This window comes from Biomphalaria glabrata, chromosome 7 (genome assembly GCF_947242115.1).
Source record: "Biomphalaria glabrata chromosome 7, xgBioGlab47.1, whole genome shotgun sequence".
In the NCBI taxonomy this organism is placed as follows: Eukaryota; Metazoa; Mollusca; class Gastropoda; family Planorbidae; genus Biomphalaria; species Biomphalaria glabrata.
In genome coordinates this window covers 44,299,454-44,326,837 of record NC_074717.1, presented here as the reverse complement: position 1 = coordinate 44,326,837, position 27,384 = coordinate 44,299,454, and the positions used below count along the sequence as shown (strand labels likewise).

Below are 27,384 nucleotides of genomic sequence, written 5' to 3'. Positions count from 1 at the left end.
GATTTCATAAGTTTTAAAGTAACTCAATTGCAAGTAATGCACCGTACTAATATTGTGATTTCAGCAATCAGAATCTACACAATTAGAAAATCTTCTGACAATTAGCTTCTGTTGTGCCTAAATAATGAGCTTATACTTTACCATTTAATTATCATTATTAATCGCCTAAGAAGTTTATCTAAGAATGCTAAGATTCTGTAAAATAAGAAACATAGGTGTTAAATAAAAAAGCATACCTCATCCATTGTCTCAGGAGTAAAAGATACAGTCCCAAGGTGAAGTCGTTTGAACACCTACAATAAATTCAAATTTTGTACATAAACAAATTATGAGCACATATATAAGTTTGCATTACAAAAATATTTCTAAAAAATGTTTCAAAATCACAAACCATTTCATTCTGAGTCAGTGTCCCTGTCTTGTCACTGAGTAAGTATGTTATTCTCCCGAGCTCCTCTGGGATAGTTGTACTTCTAGCTGTCATTCCTGGCATGTTTTTGTCACGCTGCATCACCCAGGAATAATAAGCTTTGCCCATGTCCAAGTTGACACGCAGACTTGTGTATGAAAATATTTTTTTTAGTATTAAGACGAAATTCATGAAGTTTCAAATCGGCAAAACATTAATTACTTTTCCCACTTCCAACATTTTATATTACTGTTACATGTTATTTTACATTGCAAAATATTTAAGGTGTAAAATCTAAAGCCTCACCTGATTGGAATAATGTAAGAAAACAAAAGGATAAATCTGAAAAAATATCTGTACCAAGGTCCACCAAAACCCTGAAAATATGTACAAAAAAAAAACATAGACTTTTATGGAAAGAATCAAAAGTCTGTTTTCATTAGTAAAATTTCTAAGCATTAAAAGGAACATAAAATGTTAAACAGTGAACATTTACATTGCACTGATGGGAAGAAATATGATCTACAATGAAATCAATTCATTATTTCTATGACCCCACAATTTGTTTATAGGAGCAGAACAACCTGCCCTGTGTGCTGCCAAACATTCCAGCCACACGAGGAAGCACAAAACCCCAGTGCAAAGCCCTCAGCCCCCTGGATGGCAAAAGTGGTCATAGTCGAATCACAGTGAATGAACTTGATATATATATTTATAATTATAGCTTTTATATGTGCTACTTTCATGCTTATAGCATGTTCAGAGCACTATGGTCCAATCATTTGTGGATCAGTGTGTGTGTGTGCCTTTAGGCGCTCAGTAAACACAACTCTGCTCGAGTCAGGGGGTCAAACCTTGAGCCCCCTTCATGGGTAGCCAAGCCAAGTTCAAGCGTACTTACCCTCTCGACCACCCTTCCCACATAACTGACATATTATAATAAAAAATTACTAGTAGGGTACTGTGTTTAATCTACCCATTAGTTCCATTTGTACAGAACTCAAGCAATTTAATGAAATGTCTGAATTTTAAATTCAAAATCAACTTCATCTAGAATTACTTTTGAAACCTTTGATTCTATTAAGCTAGACTAAAAGACATTTTTATTCATTAATTCCCCCCCCCCCCCCCCCCCCCCCAAAATGGTTCTGAAACAAAAGGACAGAATCAAGAAAATAGTTATCTTGAACAAGTGATCTCCAAGATATATGGCCATTATAGTGGTCAATGTTATGCACTACAGAAACACTGCTACTATGTTGATAACCTTTTTCTTTTTCTACTCATGCAGATATACTTTTAGTTGTGTACACACATGTATATACTTTTTTGAAGTAAGGTCTGCATTTTATATGATAAGATAAGATATGACCATTTTTAATAGTAGTTAGAAACCTAGCATGTTGTAAACAATGATAATGGACCTCATTCACCAATCGCAAACAAACAACATTTAGCCAAATGATTCTCTATCTCTTCTATACAAATTGCAATCTAATTTTTAATACACAATGGCTATCACGTGACAGTTGTTTTTTTTGTTTTATCAATATAATCACGTGGCTAAATGTTGTTTGCTGACGATTGGTGAATAAGGTCCATTGAGGCAGAGAACAGAGACATTAATATTTTACCTTGAGGATCATCATGACCAGTGAAAGAATGATGACAGCTAGGAATAATAACTTGGTCAAAGTGTTAATCTCTAGATCAATCAAACCAGTCTGTAAGATGAAAATTAACAGGCATTAAAATTTCAACATACAACCAAAACATTACCCTCTAAACCCCTTTTCAAAGTCGGACAAGTGTATATCAGAAGAACTAATTTTATGATCAAATAAATGATCAAACTGCATACATACCTTACTTTTAGGCTGCGATGTGTTCATGACACTTCTGGTCTCAGAGCCCGTATAGATGACAACACCAAGAGCAGTTCCTGAAGCTAAGACAGTATTGGCCCAGAGTGTGTTCTCTATGCTCAATGAGTCTTCATTAACCACACCAGTATCACTCTTTAAAGGAAACATTTGATGGTTCAATTTTGTGAGTTATTTTAATAATAGGCTTTGTAACATATTTCATTTATAAACTGTGTACAAAACTTGTTCGATTTTGTTATTTCTCTCTCCAGCCTCAGCAATTTCAGACCAAACATAATTTTTGAATTTAAACTTCAAACCAAACATAATTTTTGAATTTAAACTTTACTATATAGCTATTTACAATGTCTACAAATTCAATATCCCTTATTAAACAAGTGTCTATGGTATAAGGTAAAAATAACTAACGGCAATTATTTCATGTCTGTGGGAGAATACTTGTCTATACTAGATGCATGTACTCACCCTTGTAAATGTGCCAACAAAGCTGTGAATGGCTTTCTGTGGCTTTTCAGCGTACACCTGAGCTGTGATGTCTAGAATATCCTGAAATATGGTAAGTCAAAAACTTTAAAGAAATGTTTCCAATCTTCATTTCAAATACTAAACTTTGAAAAATGGGGGCCTAAAAAAATGGTTCACAGCAATAGATTTTTATGTGTCGCTACTTTGGGAGTGAAAATATTGTAAGAACAATATATTACAATAGCTCAAACAAAAATCCAGCCAAAAAGTACCATATTTCTAAAAGTTGACATTTATCTTTGGGTTCACATGAGGAGGAGTTTAAATGACAAAATGTGTCTAAATAAACATATGGGTGTTCTGATTTAGTTTTAAATACTTAGAGCTACGAATTAGTATAAGATATTGATGCCATTAATTGTATTGCCAATGTATGAGAATGATAAAAAAAACATTACAAAGAATACAAACAATGAACTGAAACGTTATGAAGTGAACAAGTCACTGGCTAACAACTCACCACATTGGATTGAAGGCGATGAGTTTCTTGTACAGAGAGACGCAGCTTCCAATCTGTTTCTCCGTCAAGTTGATCTGTACGAATGAAACAGCCTCCATCTTTTTCAGATGTTCTCAATAAAACCATATCGGCAGGCACTCTTTGGTTCTACAGAAAAACAAAAGTTCTAGCAATGGTTAGTGCTATAACTTCATATGATGGTTAGGGCTATAACTTCATATGACAAAGCATTGGTTACAAATAAACATTCACCAACATAGTATCAGAAAATTATCTCCCTTCTTCCAGGTCAAACACTTTCATGAGCAAAATAAACATTGCCTTGTATATGCTCCTAAGTTGTGTCAAAAATTCACAAATTTATGCACTATACACTTTACCTTTTCTAAAATGATGAGATGGCCTACTTGAATGTCTGAACTTGGAATACGAACTATACCGTCCCTGGTTAGTTTTTTATACTTCTGAGAATTAGCTTCTTTGTCTCTTCGATAACGGCGGTAGTCATCTAGAGCCTCACGACACATGGTCACAAACAAAACAAAGCCCTGATATATATAAGATGGAAACAGTAGTAGTCATTGCCAAATGGATATTTGTTTTACCAGATAGCCAAATCATAAGAAAGAAACATTTATTACAATTAGTAACATTTATTAAAAGTAGTAACATTTATTAAAATTAGTAACATTTATTAAAATTAGTAACATTTATTACAATTAGTAACATTTATTACAATTAGTAACATTTATTAAAATTAGTAACATTTATTACAATTAGTAACATTTATTAAATAAAAAAAAAAGGATTAGTAAAATGTAAACATGAGAACAGAATGAAAGATGTCATAAGCACTCACCAGAGGTCCCCAGTATGTGTAGAGGTAGCCGATCCTGAGTTCTGGTAGAAGTTGAGATAAGGCCATCACAAGGAAGTAGAGGTTCAAGAAAAATTTGAACTGTTCAAATAATACCTAGAAAACAAAGATGTGAAAACTATTACATTATCAATAATATACGCACATATGCACAAAGGTTAGAGAAAACGTTTGTAACAAGCATAGATATTACAATTTTTTTGTATGTCATTCTTCATGTCAAAGATGTGAAAACTATTAGATTTTAAATAATATATGCACATATGAACAAAAGTTAAGAGAACATTTTTTTAACAAGCATGGATAATACAATTTTTTTGTATGTCATTCTTCATGTCAAAGATGTGAAAACTATTAGATTTTAAATAATATATGCACATATGAACAAAAGTTAAGAGAACATTTTTTTAACAAGCATGGATAATACAATTTTTTTAAATGTCATTCTTCATGTCAAAGATGTGAAAACTATTACATTTTAAATAATATATGCACATATGAACAAAAGTTAAGAGAACATTTTTTTAAAAAGCATGGATAATCTAATTTTTTATATGTCATTCTTCATGTCAAAGATGTGAAAACTATTACATTTTAAATAATATATGCACATATGAACAAAAGTTAAGAGAACATTTTTTTAACAAGCATGGATAATACAATTTTTTAAAATGTCATTCTTCATGTCAAAGATGTGAAAACTATTACATTATCAATAATATATGCACATATGAACAAAAGTTAAGAGAACATTTTTTTAACAAGCATGGATAATACAATTTTTTAAAATGTCATTCTTCATGTCAAAGATGTGAAAACTATTACATTATCAATAATATATGCACATATGAACAAAAGTTAAGAGAACATTTTTTTAACAATACAATTTTTTTAAATGTCCTTCTTCTTGTCATGTTCACTGTTATTTATTAGATTTCTATTTTTACCTTTGACAATGTTGTCTAACTCTGTAACATGAACAAATTCAAGAACTTACTAAAGGAATAAAAGTAATAATGCTGTATTTCTGGTTCCTGACCACATTGCGTGGATGCTTCTCCACTGGGTGCGTCCCTAATCCAATGTGGACTACACGGGCTTGCAGCTCTTTTTCACGACAACAAATGGAAAATAATTTTCCCCAGCAACTGCAATAAAATAATTGAAAAAAAAAAACACTTTAGCACAATAACAAGCATTTAAAAAGCTGAACATTTTTTTAATAGAGTGAAAATAATTATATAAATTAAAGGAAATAAAAAAATGGAGAACAAATATAAACACTTTAACGAGATGTTAAAATACATTGATGATATTTTATTCAATAAATGTATATATTTTTATTTGTTATTTTTTTTTTTTAAATCTGAGAATCTAAAAAAACAAAAAACTTGATAATTTACCTGCATTTTAAACTCAACTTTGAGATTTTACTTTTAAAATTTTTTTCTCCCATGTCAAAATTTTGCCAATGTATCCAGACTGTCTACTTCAGCAAGCGCTAAATATATTAGGCCCCATTTCAATAACCCTTGTTGGCCAAAGCATCTTTGTTGAACCATGTCTCTATTTTTAATCCTCATAAATTGTTTTGTTATATAAAGATATCGAAACTTAAAGATAGATTATACTTTTTAAATTTCACAGTAATAAAGATTCATGTTTGCTATAAAAACCACAGAGCTGAATCAGCATAATTATTCCAGTACAGTTAGATGTTTGTCACACTTCTGGAATAAAAGTTTTCATTGGAAACAGTAATCGTAACAAAATTCAAATGGAATTTTTCAAAACAAAATAGCACAATTAGCAGCACACACACAAAAATTATGAAAAGGGAAAGTTGATAAAAAAAACAACAACTTTCTATTTAAAGTAAACAGCACATGAAGGCCAAGTGTTGACAAAAATTTATTTCCCACCATGACTCTCACAAGAAAACCAAGTTGAAAAGTAATGAGTGAAACATCTGTTAGAGTGTTATCTAATGCTAGCCCTCATACACATATGATCCTACCTGGCAACAGCTGGGCTACTAGCCAGTGTAAGATGTTACATGATAAATGAAGCCAATGCATAAATAAACCAAACAGAAAGTCAAACCCAACACACAAAAAACAACAACAACAACAACAAAAAAACCCTACCAAATGTAAAAAAAAAGTATTCTAATGTTTTACATGAAATAATATCTAGATAATGTGCACCAAGCCACTACAACAACAGCTTCTAGGGGGCAAGATACTTAAGTTTCTAAAAACATGACATTGATAATTGAGCAAATCAAAACAAAGTATGTGGGAGATAACGCAGGAGAAGAGAAAGTCAACAAACAAGGTAATTTTTAAAAGTCAATATTTATAGATTTTTATAGATACAAAATGACATGCCCTTAGTTTTATATATGAACAGCTGTTACTTAAATTATTGTCCTTTGATCTTAGTTGGAATGAAGGTTACTTTACCATAAACATGTTTAAACTTTTATAACCATTGTACCAAACGATACATTTAATGAGCTTCCCATATTTTAACTTGAGTGTAACACATATTAAAGAGTACATTATTTTTTAATTATAAAGTGTAGTGTCAATATACTTTCTTTATGCACAAGTCAGGATAATTGTAGAATCATAAAGAAATGTGAAAATAAGAATTGTTGTTCTATTCTGATATGTCAAATAGTGCATTTTGTATGAGCTTAAAACAGGGGAACACCTTTTTTTTTAGCTACTTCTAGCCACTATGTTTAATAGACACACTTAAAAAAAAAATAAAATAAAATAAATAAAACATAACAGGTCAATGGTTGCTAACAATATCTTCAATTAGTATGGTAACTTGTTTTTGAAAGAAACTGTTCTCTTTTGTACATTTAAACAGAACTAACCACTTTCTGTAGTTTACTACATGCCTTGGAGTGATACACGGGTCATATTTTAATTTGAACTTGAGTAAATGTAACTTAAGACAATGTAATGAATGGAGTTTGAGTGTCAGACTCACTCAGATATTATGTCACACACAAGCCCACAGCTAAATGGCATTTTAGGGCAATTTAATTCTAACAGATCAATGGTAAACTTCTCATGTCAAGTTTTGAACAAAGCATTGTTGCCATCTCATACAATTCGCATAAATTTAAGTAATGTTGAATATCTGTGTAACGTGTGTCTGCATCAGATGTGGGGAAAATATGCACGTCCCAGCAGGGATTGTGTGGCCATGTGAAACACTCCACTCATCTTTAACTACGTTTGAAATCAAAGACATTGCTATTCAAAGTGGGTATAAATGCCCAAGTACTACAAACAAACAAATGGATGAAAGGAACAAATGTTACGCCAGACAGTTTCTAGATACAGTTTCTGGATATAAAAACTAAGCAAACCTGTATTTCTGGATATAAAAACTAAGCAAACCTGTATTTCTGGATATAAAAACTAAGCAAACCTGTATTTCTGGATATAAAAACTAAGCAAACCTGTATTTCTGGATATAAAAACTTAGCAAACCTGTATTTCTGGATATAAAAACTAAGCAAACCTATATTTCTGGATATAAAAACTAAGTAAACCTATATTTCTGGATATAAAAACTAAGCAAACCTGTATTTCTGGATATAAAAACTAAGCAAACCTGTATTTCTGGATATAAAAACTAAGCTAACCTGTATTTCTGGATATAAAAACTAAGCAAACCTGTATTTCTGGATATAAAAACTAAGCAAACCTGTATTTCTGGATACAATAACTGAACACAACTTTGTTTACTGTTATAACAACTAAACAAGCCTATGTTTCTGGATACACAGACTAAATCTATGTTTATGGAATCTGTAGCTTAACAACCTGTGTGAATGCTGACATTAGGAGCTAACGAGAAAGTGATGAAAGAACAGCAATACAAGAAGCAAACATCTTTATAACATGATACTGTGGATGACATCAGATTTTTAATAGTGCTTTTTATTTTCTGAACATGAATGTGCTAAATATAACTGTAGCCCTAAATTATTTGTAATTAAAAATTTTCCAAAGAGGGTGGAAAGGTGAAAGAGATATACATTTTATAGTAGTTTCCAACCCACAAGTAAAAGGGTCAGCTAAATAATGTTGAAGTGGTCCTTAAATTGTGCATGCATAGAGATAAAGTTTAGGTTGTATAACTCACTTGGAACAGAAATTGGACCACTGCTGGGAGATGTGATTAAAAAAGCCTCTAGACCGCCTGCGCCTTTCATTGACGAGGCGGTCACTTTCATCCATTTCAAAGCTGTCTCCACACATTAGAGGCACAGTGTCCAGACATACACCATAATCTCCCTCGTCGTCAGAACTACTGGCAGTGCTGTAAAACATTTTTAAAAAGATAATTACAACACCAGAACCTTTGATAACAATAAACAAGAATGAAATGATCTTAAATTCCCTACATAATAAATCAAGTCATTTTCAATACATTTTAAACATAAAAACCTGGACTAGAATTTCAATTAATTCAAAAAAAAATTTGTTTCCTATCTCCCCCCACCTGATAGTGTATCTGAACTCTACAGAAGTGAATTTATATTCAGATTTTTTTTTTCATTACATGTACTAACTAGTCAGAAAATCTTTGCAGTGCAAAGCCTTCTATAGTTCTATTAAAATCATATATTAAAGAAAAAAAACAGTGGCTAATAACTTCTTAATCTTAAAACCCAGATTTAAATTAAAACGACTTGAGACTAAGAAAAGGTTCTAAATTAGATTTTAATAAAATTGGTATAATTACTACAGCCGTGTAAATAATAAATAAATTGTTTCTTTGTTTTTTTTGACAGGACAGTATAACAGTATGGAAGTAGGTCAACATGACAACAAAGAGAAATCAAAATAACATTTTTAAGGGTGACATAAAATTATATTTTCAATATTTCAAATGTTTAATTAGTTCATGCACATATTTAAGAGTTTCAAATGTTAAGGCATTTTTCAAAGATATTTTTCAAAATATCTCTATATTATAACAACACAAAATATTGTATGCACTATCCACTATTGTACTTTAAATGTAAATATTCATTAAAATAATAGGGAAGGGTTTAAAAAAGAAGTTTGGTTTAAGAAAAAAAACATGGTAAGATTTCAAACTTATTTTAACTGACCCTCTTAAAAAATTAACATACCTTTTTATTTCTAAAATTCATGCTGTTTTTTCAGTAAGACTCTAAATAACTTCACCAACAATTATTTAATCAATGTTTCTATGTACTGGTGCTTTCTATTCATCTACTGTATCATTCATTCTACACCTATGTGTTAAAGTGAAAATCCCCTTTGTTTTTATCTAAACAGAGCATTACATCTATAACTAACGTTACTAACACTAAAAATTGTAAATGAAAATAAAGCACATAGAAAAATGATCTAGTTTAAAGAAAATAAAAAGTTGCTTTGTTGACTTCAAAAAAACAACAAAACAGAACAAAACCCTATGAAATCTGTTTTATAAAATAAGACTATTTTTGTTTACCTAAAGCTAAAGAAATTCTATTGATATCCATTGTGTTTCTAATGGAATAATCACTGCAAATGACTGCGCAGATCTATATCACAGCTCAAGTTAAAATACAGATGAACTATTGATCTTGAAGGCTTGAGCTCAACGGTACAATAGAACTCAATATCAACAACTGAATTGATTTGTTTCTGTGTGTCAAAAGCACAGGCCTATATTCTTGGAGATTATCAGTGAAAATAAGTCTTTCCTTTGAATATTTTTCTTGTTTAACATTATGTGGAAAAATACACTAGATGGCCTTTGAATTTATCCTCTCCAAAGCTATTATCAAACTCAATTTAATGCTGTATTGATATATGCATTCATACATTTAATATAGCACAGAAAGATGCCAAACATTTCAGCCTGCACTGTAACAAAACAATGTGGTAGGTTGATTCATTAACCTAAGCAAAGGTCAGATGTAATGGTGGGTAATAAGGGAAATGGAATAATTACTGAATGCATCGAGCTGTTAGCTATATATAGTCTTCCTCTAGTGTTAACTTAATCCTTTAACAAGTCAAATTTGAATTTTTTTTAAAAGACTTTCTTCCTTTAGGAAGCTGATGACTTTTTGTAAGAGTGATTACTTGATATAAATCCAGACTTGGAAACATCAAAATACAGCATAGACTAGAATACTTGATGTAGTCAGAGATATGGTATAAAAAGATTCTAGTTTGGTGATACAGAATGGGAAACATAAAGTCAGTAGTTTAGACTAGAATACTAGATCTAGTCATAGATATGGTATAAAAGATTCTAGTTCGGTGATACAGAATGTGAAACATAAAGTCAGTAGTTTAGACTAGAATACTAGATCTAGTCATAGATATGGTATAAAAGATTCTAGTTTGGTGATACAGAATGTGAAACATAAAGTCAGTAGTTTAGACTAGAATACTAGATCTAGTCATAGATATGGTATAAAAGATTCTAGTTTGGTGATACAGAATGTGAAACATAAAGTCAGTAGTTTAGACTAGAATACTAGATCTAGTCATAGATATGGTATAAAAGATTCTAGTTCGGTGATACAGAATGTGAAACATAAAGTCAGTAGTTTAGACTAGAATACTTGATCTAGTCATAGATATGGTATAAAAGATTCTAGTTTGGTGATACAGAATGTGAAACATAAAGTCAGTAGTTTAGACTAGAATACTAGTTCTAGTCATAGATATGGTATAAAAGATTCTAGTTCGGTGATACAGAATGTGAAACATAAAGTCAGTAGTTTAGACTAGAATACTTGATCTAGTCATAGATATGGTATAAAAGATTCTAGTTTGGTGATACATATACAGACTGAGAAACATAAACAGACAGTACTCTAGACTGAATAAGACAAAGGGCAAAATATTCCTAAATGTTTATTTAAACTCTTTGTGGGAATTTCCACCACATGTGTTCAAGATGTAGATCTCTAGACCAAATTTTATTTTAACATAACATTTTTCAAAAAAAAAATGTAACTATCAAACCAGAGTTTTCTCTCTGTGGCCATTAGTTGTTTTTTTTCCCAAAGATATACATAAACTGTCGAATTTCTAGGAAAATCATTACAGCCTTTTTGAGATCTTTGTCCACCCACCCACCTTTAACCCATGAAGAGTTCACAAGCTAATAAAAGGGACATGTAAAATAAAAAATAGCATTGCAACCTAGACTATTAAAATACTAAAAAAAATACTAAGGAGACTACTTATAGCAACATTAAGAAAAATAGGATCATTATTCAGTGATTGTCTGAAAAGAGTGGGGGTTAATAAAATGGAAATGGGCAGAAGATGAAGAAATAATTGCTGCTAAGATCTTAGGAACAAAAAGCCATAGTAATGTTTTATTTTAAAAGAAATACATCCTGCATGTGAGTTAATAATAGTAGAGTGAAATATGCCCCGAAATGGTGAAATTTTAAAAAATCTCATAGTTTCATGTTACTGTAAAAAATATAAATAATTGAAAGCAAAGCTCATGCTGAGAACATTCAGTTAAACAAATCAGGCTACAGAAAAAAAAAGCAAGGTTATAAATATTTCCCCAAATATAATGAAACAATTCTTTTTTTTTTTTTTTAACATTTTAGTCCTGATTCATGTTTTATTCATCTTTTATTTTATTATTTTGCACTTTTCCTTTTTACTTGAAATGTGTTACTTTTTACTTCTAGTTTTATTTATGAAATAAAAGTTGGCAAGGCTAGCTTGTGCGATGCACAATTTCCTTACCCAGTTTCCTTCAATTTCAGTCGAACACTCATCTAGAACATGTATAAAACAAAAACAAAAATCTAAATATAAGTAAGAAAAAAGACTGATTCTTCTTATAATATGAAAAACTGTATTTCAATATCACGTTCACTTTTCAACATCTTGTTCATCATGAGATGTTTTAAAATCAGTGCTACAAACATGCACTAATAGAAGGAATATTACCAATGGTAGTGGTAAAAGGTTTAGATGCCAATCTGAAGGTCTTTAAGTCCAATCCTGACCTTTTTGTTTAAGATTTAAGAACATCCTTAAGTGAACTTAAACTTCAATAGGTACCTGACATTTATAGAAAAAAATTAGGGCTATTTGAAAGTCACTTAAATTTTGTTACTTTGAACTTTTTTTTTTTTTTGGCTGTACAATAGGCAGGCGTTAAGTAAAGAGATATTATGTCTCGAATAACCCAATTCACTTCATGTAAAACAACAACTATTGACCATTATTGACCACCTATCTATAAATTAAGTATCAATAACCAATACCTAAACCAAAGCAGCAACACTGTCTGATAGTCAAAAAGTAGCAGCTATTGTTATATTTGTTTGTTATATTTGGTATTAAATTAAAGGAGAATACAGGCCCTTTTTAGAAAATACAAACTGATGTTTATAATACCGAAAGGAAATTTTATTTTCCATAATGGAATTTAAAAATAAAAACTTACAGACTGTGGACAAGACTCAATCTAGACAATATTTTACGATCTATATTGAACTTAAAAGTATTTTTTAATGATAGTTATTCATATTTTCACAAAACTTAATCTGTAACATAAAACACAAATTTATTGTCTTGAAGTCACTATCCTATGTCTCCACCATGCACAAAATTAATATAAAAAAAACAGCCTTTTTTAGCCCCTACTTTTTTAAAACATTGTTTTTGCTAAAAAAAAAAGAAATTGAAAAAAGTCTGTATGTTTTTCAAAGGGAAACTATTCAAGACTAAATTAGAAGCAATTAAAAACAATTTTTGGAGAAAGAAAAAAAAAACAAGCATCAATGAAAATATCATCAATTAGGCTGAAAGAATGGGATCAAATCAACGATGACATCGCTTATTAGGAAAGAAAGAGTTAAGTCAAGGATTTTGATTCTGGTGAAGTTTTAAGAATTCACTTTGGTCTGAAACTTGTCAAGACTTTGATATAATGGAGTTGCAGGCAATTTATAACACTTCTAGGCTACGAATACATTTGAGCAAACAGATTTTTATTTAAATAACTTTAATTTCTTTGTTTCTCATTTAAGATATTATTATAACATTTTAGCAGGATAATAACCACTGAAAGATATTAGCCCCAAAATGTAGTAAACCATATTTGGTATGTACACAGCATATTGTTAGCTGAAAGTGAAAACAGAATCTTTTCTTTATGTGGCTAGACACTAGAATAATAAGATAACAAAGGGAGTTTTGAGTTTTCATGCAAACTCAAATGCAGCTCCTGTGAATTATTTATTTAGTTAACAGAATCTCATGGAAAACCACCATTAACTACTAACTATTAAAACAACAATCCTATCCTGATCCAAAAAAAAATAAAAATTTAAACCTATTGCAGGACCCATGAAAATGTTTAATGCACAAGGACCTTCTTGTCACATGCCTAATTATGGTCAACATGAGTATTGCAGGACTTTTTCAACATGTAAACAGAGATATGGACAGTAGTAGTATATATAAAACTATGAAATTACACAAACTCTATATTAAATAGTTTTTCTTTTTAAACGTGTGTAAATAGGGGGAAACTTGAAAACAAAATTGCATGTTTTCATTATATCATAAATAACTTGTTTTAACCAAAAAAAAAGAATTTTAAAATAGTACTTTAGCGTACTCTTCATCTATCATTTTATTCTCCCCACACTACAACAGTTCAGCCACATTCGCTTGAAACGCATCCTTTCCTCACACCATTTCTTCAGGAGGTGGAGGGTTAATTCTTGGTTTAAAATAATTAGTTCTTGCAGTAACCATTTTAGAGCTTTTAAAAAAAGCTGCCACCATACTATAATGCCACATATGATTTAATTACAACACAGGCGTTTGAAATACAACTCCCTCTTATTAATATGAACAAGAATACCTACACACTAATAACATACTTAAGAAAAACACAATGAACATTAGAACAAGGGAAACTACATGAAGAAAACACAAAAAAAAACAACAACAAAAAAAAACACACACACACACAAAACACTTGACAACAGTTTTCTCCAGAAAGAGTTCTATCATGGGTCAACGTGACCTGTTGTGAAAACATTTTTTTTTCCTTTTATTGATACTAGTGATTAGTGTTACACGCTGAGCAGTATGATGGTCAGGTAAAAAAAACTCTGAACAGTCCAAGTTACATTTAGTTACATTTAGATACCGACCGTACACCGCTTTGACATCAGATTTATTTTTAACTTTGCGTAGGAATACATTTTATCATGCATCTAATTTTATAGGCAAATGAACAAGGATTTTAAAATAATAGTTTGTTTTTTTCTAGATCTAGGTCTCACCATTACCCCATTACATAGCTATAAAACTTCAAACATACATAATGGGCTTACAGGTGGGGTAATGGTTCTATACTCTATAAAAATGCCTATATAATATACCTAAGATATTATCATTCTAGAATCTATATTATTCTACATAGAGTCAGAGTGTGACAGTCAGTGAAGCGAGAGTAGAAACTTAGACTAGATATCTATTTATATTTATATTCTAGACTAATCTAGATTCAGGACTCTACTAGATTGGTCTAGTCTAGATCTAGTGACCAGAGTTAGAGAAGTCTAGACAGACTCTGGACTCTAACATGATCATCTATTCTAAGATCTAGAACTATTAGATAACTAGATCTATCTTTTTATCTAGATATAAAATAAATATAAATAATTAAATAGTATTAATATGCTAATAGTACTAATAGTAACACTGAAAATGCCACTATATAGTATATTAGTATTATTAATTATATTATACTATATAATAGTTATAAAATATAATTTACTGTATAATTTTTAGACTATAATTATAATTTATATAAGAGTCTAGAGTCTAGATCAATGACTACATCTAGACCTTGCTCTGGCTAGTCTAAATCTATCCATATAATAGTATAGATCTATTCAATACTATTAATTTTATAATAATTGTATTATAGTATATATTTAATATATCAATATTATTATGACAGTAATATGATTATAGTATTGAGTCAGTCATTCATTGGCCTCCTTCAGTCATAGAACGACTATGGTTCATCTCAAACAATTTTTCATGTGGTTGGGCTTTGAGTAAGCGAGATAAAAGCCTGGGCATTGCTTATGGTCGGAACAATGTCGCCCAGACAGCAGTTCCCCCCTCTCCGCACAGCTGATGTGACCAAAGGAACGGAATATCCTCTCTAGATACAGTTTGGGATCAGTAGTGCCACAGGCTCTGCCAGGCTGTAGCACAGTGTGCCACAATCTGCCTAAGTAAGGGTCACCCATCTAGGAGTAGATCTAGTAGGAGAAGGAAAACTCTGAATCCGAACCTCTGCTGCCTTGCATTGATTGCGGCTATACCCCAAATACAAGAAAGGCTTCAGGAGAGAACCCTGAGTATTGAATTGAGTACTATTGAGTATAGACTAGCTAAACTAACTAATAACTAATACAAATATGTATAATTTTATAATATTATTATTAATTAATTAATATGTACTAGATCTAGATCTAGAGATTCTAGAGTCCATGTATATATAATTATTATATTATATTACTATAGTTTGTAGTATAGCTCTATATTTAATATTTTATAATATAATATTATGATATATAAGTTCATAAGTATAATAATAATAATAAGTCATAGACGTCATAGTCATAGGACTAGCTAGTAGTACTAACTCTAGCAACTAAGCAACAAGTAGCTCTATTATTTCTATAGGCTATAGGTCTAGAGTCTAGATCTAGACTCTACTAGACTCTAGTATAAAAAAAAAACTAAAAAAGAGAATCTCTACCTTAAGACTTTAATATATTTTTTATGCTTTACAAAATTACTAATAGGCATGTGTTGTCTAATTTGACATGGCCTAGATCTAGATTTCTAGGCCAGTTAATTTACTCGTTGACGACAGAAATAAAATCTAGATCTAGACTACATCTAGTCTAGTAGATCAATAATTGTAGATCTAGATCTCTACTTCCTAGAACTTGTCACCATTTGATTTCACCCAGTCCAGGTCATGGACATATTGACATAAAAATTAAAAAGATAGAATCTATAGAGACTATTGTTGTATGGTAGAATAAAAATCTTTTAGTTTTAGCTTTATTTGAAATATTTGGATTATAGAATAAGATCTACTTTTAAATCTTAATAAGTTAGTTAGATCTAGATGTAAGCAGGAGCCATACCAGAATATATCGTATTACAAAATTACGTTGTTATTTTTTAATTTTACTGATAAGCAAAACAAATAGGAATAGGGATTACCCATTGAGTCGAAGTACCGGAAGTGGTGTCATGGAAGCGTAAACTATCGCTGGGTTTAAAATGCATACAAAATAATTAGATTTTACTAGTCTAGATTACAAACTATTAACTGTAGAATCTAGATCAAGATTAGATTCTAAGTCTAACATCTAATTGATTCGAAAATGGCAAGAAGTCGAGATTCGGATTCTAGTTCTGGTAGAATATCTAGGTCTAGATCATCATCAAAATCTAGATCTAGATCTAAATCATCTTGTACGAATAAAAAAAATATTCACGATTGCCATGATCATGATGATCAGGTTTGAAAACCTTTACATTCAAATAAATTCAAAGATTAGTAAAACACTAAATTTAGAGAGACTTAAGCCTAAAGACAGAAAAAAGTAAAGTAGCTATAATACATAATAATAATCTTTATTATCCGTATGGAAATTTGTCTTACAATTTGTGCATTACACCAAACAAAAAACATTATAACTATAAGAAACCAAAGTGTACATTCACACCAGACTCACTCATAATTTACTTGTGACAAGTTTATACCAGATTGTTCTTATTTAATGATTTGATTGCCAGTGGAACAAAAGAGTGTCTGTTTGTCTTTGCTATCGGTGTCTTGTATCTCTTCTGTGATATGATAAAATAACCTATGATCTATGAATTAAAATTGAACACTATGATATAACACTGAACCATGAAATACTTTGTATGAAAGACACAAAGAGAAAGATAGAGGCACATTACTTATTCCATACCTAGAAAAAAAATTGTGCCAGTGCTCCTTATTCCCTAGTGCCATTAGAGAATGGAATGGGTTGCCTGAATCAGTCAGGAAAACCTTGACTTAGCAGAGTTTAAGTCATTGATTACTATGCATGACTAGATTACTAGATTGACAAATGAAATGTGTAGGATGTAATTATCTTCTTGAGTAACATCTTTAATCTATAAGATAAGATCTATAATCATTTGATTATATAATATCACTATTGGTTAATAAAATATGATAGAATATCTATTCTACTAGATCTAATTATTCTATTAGTAGATTTAGATTCAGATTACAATTCTTCATGGGAAGTTTTACCCAATATTCTTCATAATTCTTTTGATTTGAAGACTAGACCCTATATAGACAGCCTGGCCCTATACTCATCTCTAGACTCTAAATCCATCCATTCTATTTTATTTTATGAATTCTTAAGAAGATAATTACGTCCTACGCAGTTCATGTATCAATAAAGTCATGCATGTTCATCAGTGACTTAAACTCTGCTAAGTCGTTGTTTTTTCTATCTGATTCAGGCAACCCATTCCATTCTCTAAAGGCATTAGGAATTACACAATTTTCTTCAGAATAGAAGATAATTACATGTTCTTATCCTGATATCTTAATTTCAATTAAGAATCCAAAGAAAAGTCAGTGATTGTACGTAGAATTATTTATTTAAGGGTGATGATGGGTGGGGGAGGGAAGTGAGAAAGAGGATAATAGAATTCTCAGGCCAGAAGTTTGGGTTTTGTAGGTTAATATAGTCAAGCCGTTCTAATTCTACATAACTTACTATAATTCAATGGTAAAAATATATCATAGAGCCTATCAAATATTTCAAATAAAGAACTGAAAATCAGAGAAATAGTCAGTGTAAATAAGTCTATTTTATTAAGGTGGAGAGTTTGGGGGGGGGGGGGGAGAGAGAGAGAGAGGTGATACTCTACTTTACGGACTGGTCAAGTTCAATGTAACAGAGGCTAGAATTTGCTGGCCAAAGTCATGTAAGGGAGATTTACTTGTGGGCCTTTATATTATTATTGTTATAAAAATAGGAGGGGTCCATGATAAAATAAACAATATATAGCCGGGGCACAAATCACTGGTAATGCTAGTATATACACCTATATATATATTTCTGAATATCTCAGAATTCTGAAAAATGCATGTGTGACCCCTGTAAGAGATTCTGGAATAAGAGTTTTATTGAGAAAAAAAATGGCAGCATGAAATCATTCTCTGATAATGATGTTGACCAAGTTCAAAAAGGAGACAGAGTTCTAGTGTATGGGTCAACACGTTTTAACAGAAAGGATACGATATATCCTGGTGAGTATGTCAATATTATAGTTTAAGTTAAAATAGCCTTGCCTTTTTTGTGTTCATTAGCTGATAATATTTGCAAATAAGTAATGATATCTAATGGTCAGCTAGTAAGTAACCATTGTTTAACAGCTAGCTTGATGTTGAAATGATGGCCCAACCATGCATTAAACAAAAGTTTGTTAATTGCCAATAGTGCGGATGCAAGTAACTTTGCCCTTTCACTTTTCATCTTTATCTTCTCATTAGTAGTCACAGGCTGCGGTATTTTACTTATCACTGCCAGGCCAACATCAGGAAAATGGACACAAGCATTTCCTCATATAACATGCGTATGCCTTCAAACAGGGTCAAATGGAGACCAATCATCTTTATTATTTTTTAATTGTTATTGTAGAATTTATATAGCGCTACTTTCATGCTTATAGCATGCTCAGAGCGCTTTTGTCCAATCTCATTTGCGGACCAGTGTGGGGGGGGGGGGGGGAGTGGGTATCTAGGAGTTGGTTTTCCATGCTGCCTTTAGGCGCTCAGTAAACACAACTCTGCCAGAGTCGGGTGTCGAACCTCGAGCCCCCTTCTAGGTAGCCAAGCCAAGCTAAGTTTAAGCGCACTTGGCCTCTCGACCACACTTCCCATAGAAGGTCTGAACACTGATCTGCAACATTGTAACCTAAAGGCATTAGAAACCAAGTCTGTACAATGTGGCAATGAACTATTGATCTAAAATGCCCACAGGTTAAGACATCGCAGGTTAGTGTTGAGGTCTTCTATAATGAATGGTCTCGATCAAAGGGCACTGGAAACCATTTGGGAAGAGGTTGCAATCATTGCTTGAGACTGATTTCTATGGAGAAAGCTTGCTGCTGATTGTGCTGAACAGCTAGTATCAAAGTCTACTTGCAAGCATGTTCCTTCCCTTCGATGGCCTAAAAGATGTAAATGAAAGATGTGTTATATACCCTCTTTTGCCATCGTGCTGTAGCAATGTCGTAGTTTGAATAGACCCTATAATCTCCAAGCTTAAGAATTTTATTCATATAGTCTTTTGGACAAAGAAAGTGTTTTTCATCATATTAATGATATACAAACTAACAATTTCTATATTATGGGATTAAAGACACCCAGGTTCACATTGAAGAAAGAAAAACAAGATAGAGATAGAAAAAGTTAAGAAAACAGATAGTGAAGAACTTCTTTTCTGATGATGCCTGTGTTTAAAAATGTAGCCACAAAGCTTTATATTCAGTGAATAATGAATAGATTCTTAAAAAGTTGGGGTATAGTTTGTGCAATTTATTGATTAAACAATGAAAACACTAATGGCTTTTAACTCTGACAACTGTTTCACAGTTACTTTTATGTTTTCCACTTTTTAAACTAAAAAGATAATTTATTCAACAGGTGTGGTTCAGTATGTTGGATTATCTGATAAATATCCTCAAGCACAGAAGTTGAAAGTGGGAGTTTCTCTTTATGACAATGGTAATTTTCCAATTGTATCTTCCCTAATCCTCTTTGTTTACTGATATAATAACATATGTATTGATCATCATCATCAAACTCCAGTTCAGTTAGGACTTGAGAGATTCAAATCTAAAGCCTTAGACAGAAACCCTGCTGTTTTGTTTATTGTATATATTTGTACATCGCCATACAGGTCGAGAATTAGTGGTTTCCCAGACCTGTGGAGATCAGCAAGTCTGGGGCAGTCTAAAAGAATATGAGACGTTTTTCCTCTTCTTCCCTGCAGTGAGGGCACTGTGAGTCAAAGTTTGGCCATAACCATGCAAAATATGAGCCAACAGGACAGTGGCCTGCACTGTGCTATAATAGCTTGGTCTTGCTTGGACAGCCTCCACCACTGGGAAGCATGGTCAGGGTGCCTCAAGGGCTCCCATACTTTGCAGGCTTTTTGATATCTATTGATAGAATTGAAATAAATGTCCTTCCTGTATTTTTTAATTAAACAAACCTAGAAAAACTGACTTGACTGGACAAGGAAGAAGAAGACTGACTTGATTTGAAAAAAAATAATCATGATATCCAACATCCTATAATATACTACTGACTAATTTTTAAAGCTTTTACCTTTTTTTTTTCACTTTAGTTTCTATAAAGCTTTAAACATATTTTATCTTTCTAGCCACTTAATCTTTGATTAATATATATGGCTCCTTTTGTCTCGAAAGGCAATGGATGCGCCCAAGTGAGTCACTGGTTTTGGCTTAATCTTGAGACGGGGCAGAATCTGGTGTGGCTAATCAAGCCAATTCTAGAACGGCAGACTTTGCCACAATTCGTACATTTGTATGCCTCTGATTTAGGGCTAGCAGACAGGGCAGCTTTCTTTTTTTCCCTCTTGATTAAAGCCGCTTCAATTCTTTTGTTCTCAGCAAGGGTTGTCCCAGCACGCACAGTCTGTCTCCATGCACTCCGGTCTTTGGCTATGTTTTCCCACATACTTTCACTGATGCCTGAGGCTCTCATGTCTCGCTTGCAGACATCTCTATATGTTAGTCTTGGGCGGCCCTTGGGTCTGACTCCTTCCACAAGCTCAGCATGTAAGATATCTTTCGGGATTCTACCATCTGGCATGCGGGTGACATGTCCGAGCCAGCGTAATCTCCTTTGTGTCAGGAGAGCATACATGCTGTTCATATTGGCCAGTCTCAAAACTTCCTGATTGGAGACATGGTCCCTCCAAGAGATGCCCATTATGCGTCTCAGGCAGCGCAAGTGGAAACTATTCAATCTGTGCTCTTGGTACATGTATGTTGACCAGCTTTCACTGCCATAAAGGAGAGTGCTCACAACACAGGCGTTGTAGACTAGGATTTTGGTCGCTGTGGTCAATTTACCATTTTCCCAGACGCGCTTGGAGAGTTTTGCCAATGCTGTGGTAGCTTTTCCTATCCTTTTTGTCAGCTCGATGTCTAAGTCTAGGTTACTGACAATTGTTGAACCCAAGTAGGTAAATTCCTGCACCACTGAAAGGGTGTGGTTCCCAATTTGTATTATAGGTATTTCTGCAACGTCTTGTGCGAGGATTTCGGTCTTGGAGAGACTTATAGTAAGGCTAAACTCTTGACAAGCAGCTGCTAAGGCGTTCACTAGCTTCTGTAGACCTCCTTGTGAGTGAGATACGAGTGCCGCGTCATCGGCAAACAGCAGCTCCCTTATCAAGATACGACGCCTTTTCGTTTTGGCTTTAAGACGTGCCAGGTTAAAGAGCCTTCCATCGGATCTGCTATGGATGTATATTCCGTCTTCCAGGGATTTAAAAGCACTGGATAGTACGACTGAGAAGAAGATGCCAAAAAGTGTAGGGGCCAGTACACATCCTTGTTTTACACCGCTCTTAATGGAGAATGGCCTGGAGGAAGAACTTTCAAACTGAACGGTGCCCTGCATATTTTCGTGAAAAGCTGACACTAGTTTTCTTAACTTATTTGGACAGCCGATTCTCTCTAGTACAGCAAACAGACCGCTTCTGCTAACAAGGTCAAAGGCCTTGGTCAAATCAATAAAAGCTATGAAGAGGGGCTGCTTTTGTTCTCTGCTCTTCTCCTGTAGCTGCCGCAGAGAGAAAATCATATCTGTTGTAGATCTTCCTGCCCTAAAGCCACACTTCGACTCTGGATAAACACGATCTGCCAGGATCTGTAATCGCTTTAGTAACACTCTAGCAAAAGCCTTTCCGACTATGCTAAGCAGTGAGATGCCTCTGTAATTGTTACAATCAGAGCGGTCGCCTTTATTTTTATAAATTGTAACAATGTTGGAGTCTTTCAATTCCTGGGGGACCATTCCTTGTTCCCAGCACAAGCTTAGCAGTTCATGGAGTGGTTTGATTAGGGCATGTTTTCCAGCCTGAATTACTTCAGCAGGAATGCCATCTCCTCCGGGTGTTTTCCCATGTGCAAGCATGTCAATGGCAATGCTCAGCTCCTTTACTGAGGGCGTTTCGTCTAATTCCGTCAAAACTGGAAGTGATGGGAAGTTGGAAACAGCATTTGGTGAGATGGCGTTTTCAATCTGGTAGAGTTCTGCATAGTGTTCTACCCATCGTTCCATTTGCAGCGCACGATCGCTGATGATTGAGCCATCTTTTGACTTGAGTGGAGCACACTTGCTGGTGTGAGGTCCAAAGGCTTTTCTCATGCCCTCATATAGTCCTCTTATGTTACCACAGTCGGCACAAGATTGAATATCTTCGCATAGCTCCTGCCAGTATTTGTTAGCACATTGTCTCGCTACTCTTTGGGCATTGTTACGTGCAGCTCTGAGCCTTATTAAGTTGCTTGGGGTGGGATCCTTCTTGTAGATTAGCATGGCTGCTCTCTTGTTCGTAGTGGCAGTTTCCATTTCTGGTAGACTAGCTTCAAACCAGTCTTCGCTTTTCTTGGTTTTGTTTCCAAAGACCAGTGATGATGTTTGGTAGATTGTATCACGCATAAACGTCCAGCTTTTTTCTACCTCAGTCACAGAGAAGTTTTTAAAAGCTTCCTCTAATTTGTTCTCAAATTCGGTGCAAAGATCAGGATTTTTTGTGCTAGTAGTATTCAGGCGTGAATTTTTAAAGCTTTTACCTTTTTTTTTTCACTTTAGTTTCTATAAAGCTTTAAACATATTTTATCTTTCTAGCCACTTAATCTTTGATTAATATATATGGCTTATATTTGGCAAAGAAAATTCTTTTATCAGCTTAAAATTTAAAAAAAAATAAAAGCAACAAAAGGGATTATATTTGTGACTTTAATCAAACTTGTTAAATATTATCTTCTTTTTTTCCATTAATGCTTTATAGTTGTTTTTTTTTCACAGCTTACACTACTCACAATGGAATCTATAAAGGAAAAAGATACTTCTTCTGTCCAGAAGGTCATGGTGCCATGGTGAACTATACTGATGTGCAAGTCCTGAAACCTTACCAGAGAACCCCACCTTTAACTGGCAACACTATGTTCCCAAGTTATGAAGAGATGAAAAAAACAAGATTGCTCAGACAGAAAAAGTAAGTGACAGAAAGGTTTTGAAAATGGTCAAATCAAAATAATTCCTGTACGTTGCCAAGCAATGTAATGAAGCTAAGACGGGATCTTATCTTATATAATACAGACGTTACTTAAAAAAAGAAGATGATTATGTCCTATGCGTCATGCATTTAGTCATGCATATTAACCAACTGTAATTGTAAAGAGGTAGAGTTCAATTTGTGGCTGTCAAGCCTTGCATGTGAAGATCAAGATGAAAGCAGTGATTTCTTTTTAGTTTAGAACACAGTCTAGTTCGACATGTTGTTAAAAATCCTTCATCCCAATTTCAGTCAGAGTGTTACAAGATCATCTGTCATCATCGAGAAGTACATAGAAGTCTAATTTATAAAGCGCTGGTTGTGAGTGTGTATGTGTTTCATGTGTGAATGTTGTTCGTATTTGCATGTTTATTGTTATTGTACAGTAGTTACGCTGAGGTTGTCAATTGTAGTCAAACTGAATGTCCATTTGATTGGATCAAGAAAAATTATCTTATCTATCTTATCTTATCTTCTGTTGAAAAAGAAAAGTCAAGGAAAAGGGCAGTTGATCATTGTGGTAGCCCTAGTAGGTAAAATGCCACTTTGAATTGTTTTTGAGTTGATAAATAGTTGATTATTCCATTGACTGGTTGGCTTCCATTTTCAGTTTGTTGGTCAAAGCTATAAAGATTTTCTTCACACCTAGAAAAGCTGCATACTCTTCTGATCACTCCATTCTTGCTGACTACAAGGCCTTTGTTCTTTCTGTCTTTGCTACAGGCTTTGGGTTTTAACTGATTCCCCCTGATGACTCTCCAGTTCACGGTTTACAAGAACTCAATTGACCCTATGTCTAGACAAGTCTCCCATGGTGTATTGCTTTGTTTGTGCATTTCTATAGGTACATTTTATTGAAACAAGTAAAAAAAAGATGAGGGGAAATCTTTTTATAGCTACTTCAGCCTACTTCTGACCGCCCTAACCCTAATAAACACATTTCAAAGTACATGCCTACTACGGATGTGATCCACCTATGAGGATTTTCTCAACTACATTTTCAGAATTCTGTTAATAAGAGTTCTGTCTACAAGGTAGGTTTGGTCTTTTGTGGTAGAAAGGGAAAAAAAATACCATTCAAAGTATACCTTGGCCACAGAAACATAGATCTTAGAGAACACTTTGCTGATTTACTGAGATGAATAAAACTCATTTCTGAGAGTATTACATATTTATAAATATCTTTAAATGCTTGTTTTGATGATAAGGTCATTCTGTTGAGGATTTTAGTCTATGGTGAATAACTATAAATAGCTAGCTTTTTTGTGTGTACAGAGAATAGGACCTTTTGAAAAGCTATGTATTTATAAAGTATATGATAATTTCTGTGCATTTTTTAGCACTGGAAAATCAAATTCCCTTTGCTTGTAACACAAAGCTATTATTATATATCAACAGTAATCTTTCAGTATGGTGTCCTTAATATTGTTAAGTCTGTCTATTTATTTCATAATCTCTCCCAATTTTTCTTTTTCATATTTAAAAAAAAAATATTTCTTTAGGTTTCTTTATACAACCCCACATTTTTCTAAATTTCTTGTAAACTTCATCTTAAAAATTGTAAAGAAAACAAAGGGAAGATTACTGTGAACATCTCCTTTTACGAGAGAAAAAAAACTACTTCAATTTCTTTCAGAATTCAAGAAGAAGAAAAAAAACTCCAAGAAGAGCATAAGTTGAAAAGAAGAGAACAAATGCACAGACACTCATTACCAACCTCTCTATCACCTCAGCCCAATGATACAGTCAGTCAAACTAGCTCACAGGGCAATAAGGTATACACTTTAGTTGCTGTTCTTTTTTAACACTTTAATGGTTAGCATATCAGCATGCTATTTATCCTTTGATGATAGATTGCTTCACATTAAAGTTAGCTGTTTTGATATAATATTTTTGATTGCTATCTGGCTTGTTGTACAATATTGTTCTTTTTTTCTCTCCATTATATTACATTCGAGCATTAATCAGGAAATATAGATTTTAAAAGATCTAAATCGGTATCAATGAAATGAATTTTCTCTATTGTTTTCCTTGTAAAACATTTTTACAGCCTAGAATTGGATAATTTACTGCATAGCATCTAGTGTGGGGGAGGTGCTGTGGATGAGTGGAGCTTCAGAATTAGGGGACCTGGGTTAAAATCCTGGTGAAAACTGGGTTTTTTAATTTCGGGATCTTATGGCGCCTGTGAGTCCACCCAGCTCCAAAGGGTACCTGACATTAGTTGGGGAAAAGTAAAAGTGGTTTGTCATTGTGCTGGCCACATGACACCCTCGTTAACAGTGGGCCACAGAAACAGATCATAATCTGTCCATACACCGCTAGGTCTGAAAGGGAAACTTTACTTACTTATATCTAGTGTGGAAAGTTTTCTAATCCAATGATCACAAGTCATTTTTAGCAGCAAAGCAATAAATTTCTCACCAAAATATCAGCCATTGTTACCATTCACAAGAATTTGAATTATTTAGCTTTAAACTTATCTACATGTCTAGTATTTAGGTACAAACTTATCTACATGTCTAGTATTTAGGTACAAACTTATCTACATGTCTAGTATTTAGGTTTAAACTTATCTACATGTCTAGTATTTAGGTTTAAACTTATCTACATGTCTAGTATTTAGAACTAAGTAAAAATAATGCATTGTTAATAGCATTTAAAAAATAGTTAAACTTTCAATTATTCAATAAATGTTTTACTAAGAGTGTCTATTCAATAAGGTCCAAGGCAGCAGTCAGACAGATTCAGCAAATAGTCAGAAACAAATGAAGCACCTGAAGAAACTGTTTGGAGAGGATGACAAAGCTGAGAGGATGGCACTGACTCTGTTTAAACTGTATCAAGCCTATGAAGAAGGGAAACAACTTGTTCATGCAGAAAAAAATGAACACTGACAAGAATTTCTTCAAACTGAAAGAAATTGTTTCAATTCTTCTATTGCTCTAACATAGTATTGTAGCTTCTTAGAAGCATTTTATTTTAATGATGACATACACAATTGAACTATTTTTTAAGTTTCCTTGGGAAAAAATATTGTTTTCTCTTTGAAAGACAAAATGCTATTTGACTATTAACTGCTTTTATTTCATTGTAGATTACTTTTTCATTTTTTTCTTATGCACATTTTTAAAAGTATAATTAGCTGATATCTGTATTAATAAGGCTTGTCTTCAAGTCCGAAGATTAATGAGGAATGCAGTATTTCCCGTGGCTATGCAGCCCCATCTGTGACCTACTTATCTGTACTACTTCAAGGAAAAAAACAATTTTATTTTTTTATATATAATTATATTTTAATATCAATATAATCTCAAATGAACGAATGTTTGGTGTTTAAGAGTTTAAAAAACTAATTGGAAATAATTACCTGAAACCCTAATATAAAGTGGTTATGGTACTTCTTAGTACTATGATGATGATAAAAAGAATTAAAATGTGATGATTGAAGAGTTGTGATGTTTGAATGAACACAAGTTCTGAGGACAAGAACATGAAATTGGAAAAAAAAACAACTAATACTCTATTTCACCATCTGGGAAAACAGAAAAAGTATCATTTTCTGTTTTAAACAAGCAACACATAGAAATGAAATTTACAAAAAACAAAACAAATTACAATCAAAAACTCAAGGATGTTCTAAAAGAATTGTCTTTATTGATAAAAACATTTTAGATCTGAACAAGAACAAATTGTGGAATGACAAAATATAATAAAAATGTTCTCTGTAAAAAAAAA

The 27,384-nt window shown here is 32.8% G+C and overlaps 2 protein-coding genes across 10 annotated transcripts in view; one reads left to right on the top strand and one right to left on the bottom strand.

Moving 5' to 3' along the window:
* LOC106059321 (probable phospholipid-transporting ATPase IIB) overlaps positions 1–16,479 on the bottom strand; it is a 27,636-nt gene extending 11,157 nt beyond the window's left edge. The window contains exons 1-13 of one of the 6 annotated variants that reach the window (XM_056034320.1): positions 16,393–16,470; positions 11,936–11,967; positions 8,331–8,507; positions 5,155–5,305; positions 4,140–4,253; positions 3,661–3,828; positions 3,281–3,427; positions 2,761–2,841; positions 2,275–2,427; positions 2,044–2,133; positions 716–786; positions 392–557; positions 237–293 (exon numbers count right to left, since the gene is read on the bottom strand). In XM_056034320.1, the coding sequence (XP_055890295.1) occupies positions 237–293; positions 392–557; positions 716–786; positions 2,044–2,133; positions 2,275–2,427; positions 2,761–2,841; positions 3,281–3,427; positions 3,661–3,828; positions 4,140–4,253; positions 5,155–5,305; positions 8,331–8,507; positions 11,936–11,967 (1,407 nt within the window). In that variant the 5' untranslated portion in view covers positions 16,393–16,470. Of the gene's footprint in view, positions 1–236; positions 294–391; positions 558–715; positions 787–2,043; positions 2,134–2,274; positions 2,428–2,760; positions 2,842–3,280; positions 3,428–3,660; positions 3,829–4,139; positions 4,254–5,154; positions 5,306–5,560; positions 6,112–8,330; positions 8,508–9,674; positions 10,042–11,935; positions 11,968–15,995; positions 16,137–16,392 lie in introns of those variants that run through there. The other 5 variants (XM_056034319.1, XM_056034321.1, XM_056034318.1 and 2 more) reach the window with 5 other exon arrangements.
* Positions 6,246–27,384, top strand: LOC106059323 (uncharacterized). Of its 4 annotated transcripts, none has more exons than XM_056034327.1 (6): positions 6,246–6,494; positions 18,398–18,575; positions 19,974–20,054; positions 23,397–23,586; positions 25,283–25,421; positions 26,370–27,384. In XM_056034327.1, the coding sequence occupies exons 1-6, from the start codon at positions 6,453–6,455 to the stop codon at positions 26,541–26,543; spliced, it is 804 nt and encodes a 267-aa protein (XP_055890302.1). In that variant the 5' UTR covers positions 6,246–6,452; the 3' UTR covers positions 26,544–27,384. The 4 variants fall into 4 exon arrangements, with proteins under 4 accessions (XP_055890302.1, XP_055890303.1, XP_055890304.1 ...); XM_056034328.1 differs by lacking the exon at positions 6,246–6,494 and adding an exon at positions 16,169–16,278; XM_056034329.1 differs by lacking the exon at positions 6,246–6,494 and adding an exon at positions 16,204–16,273.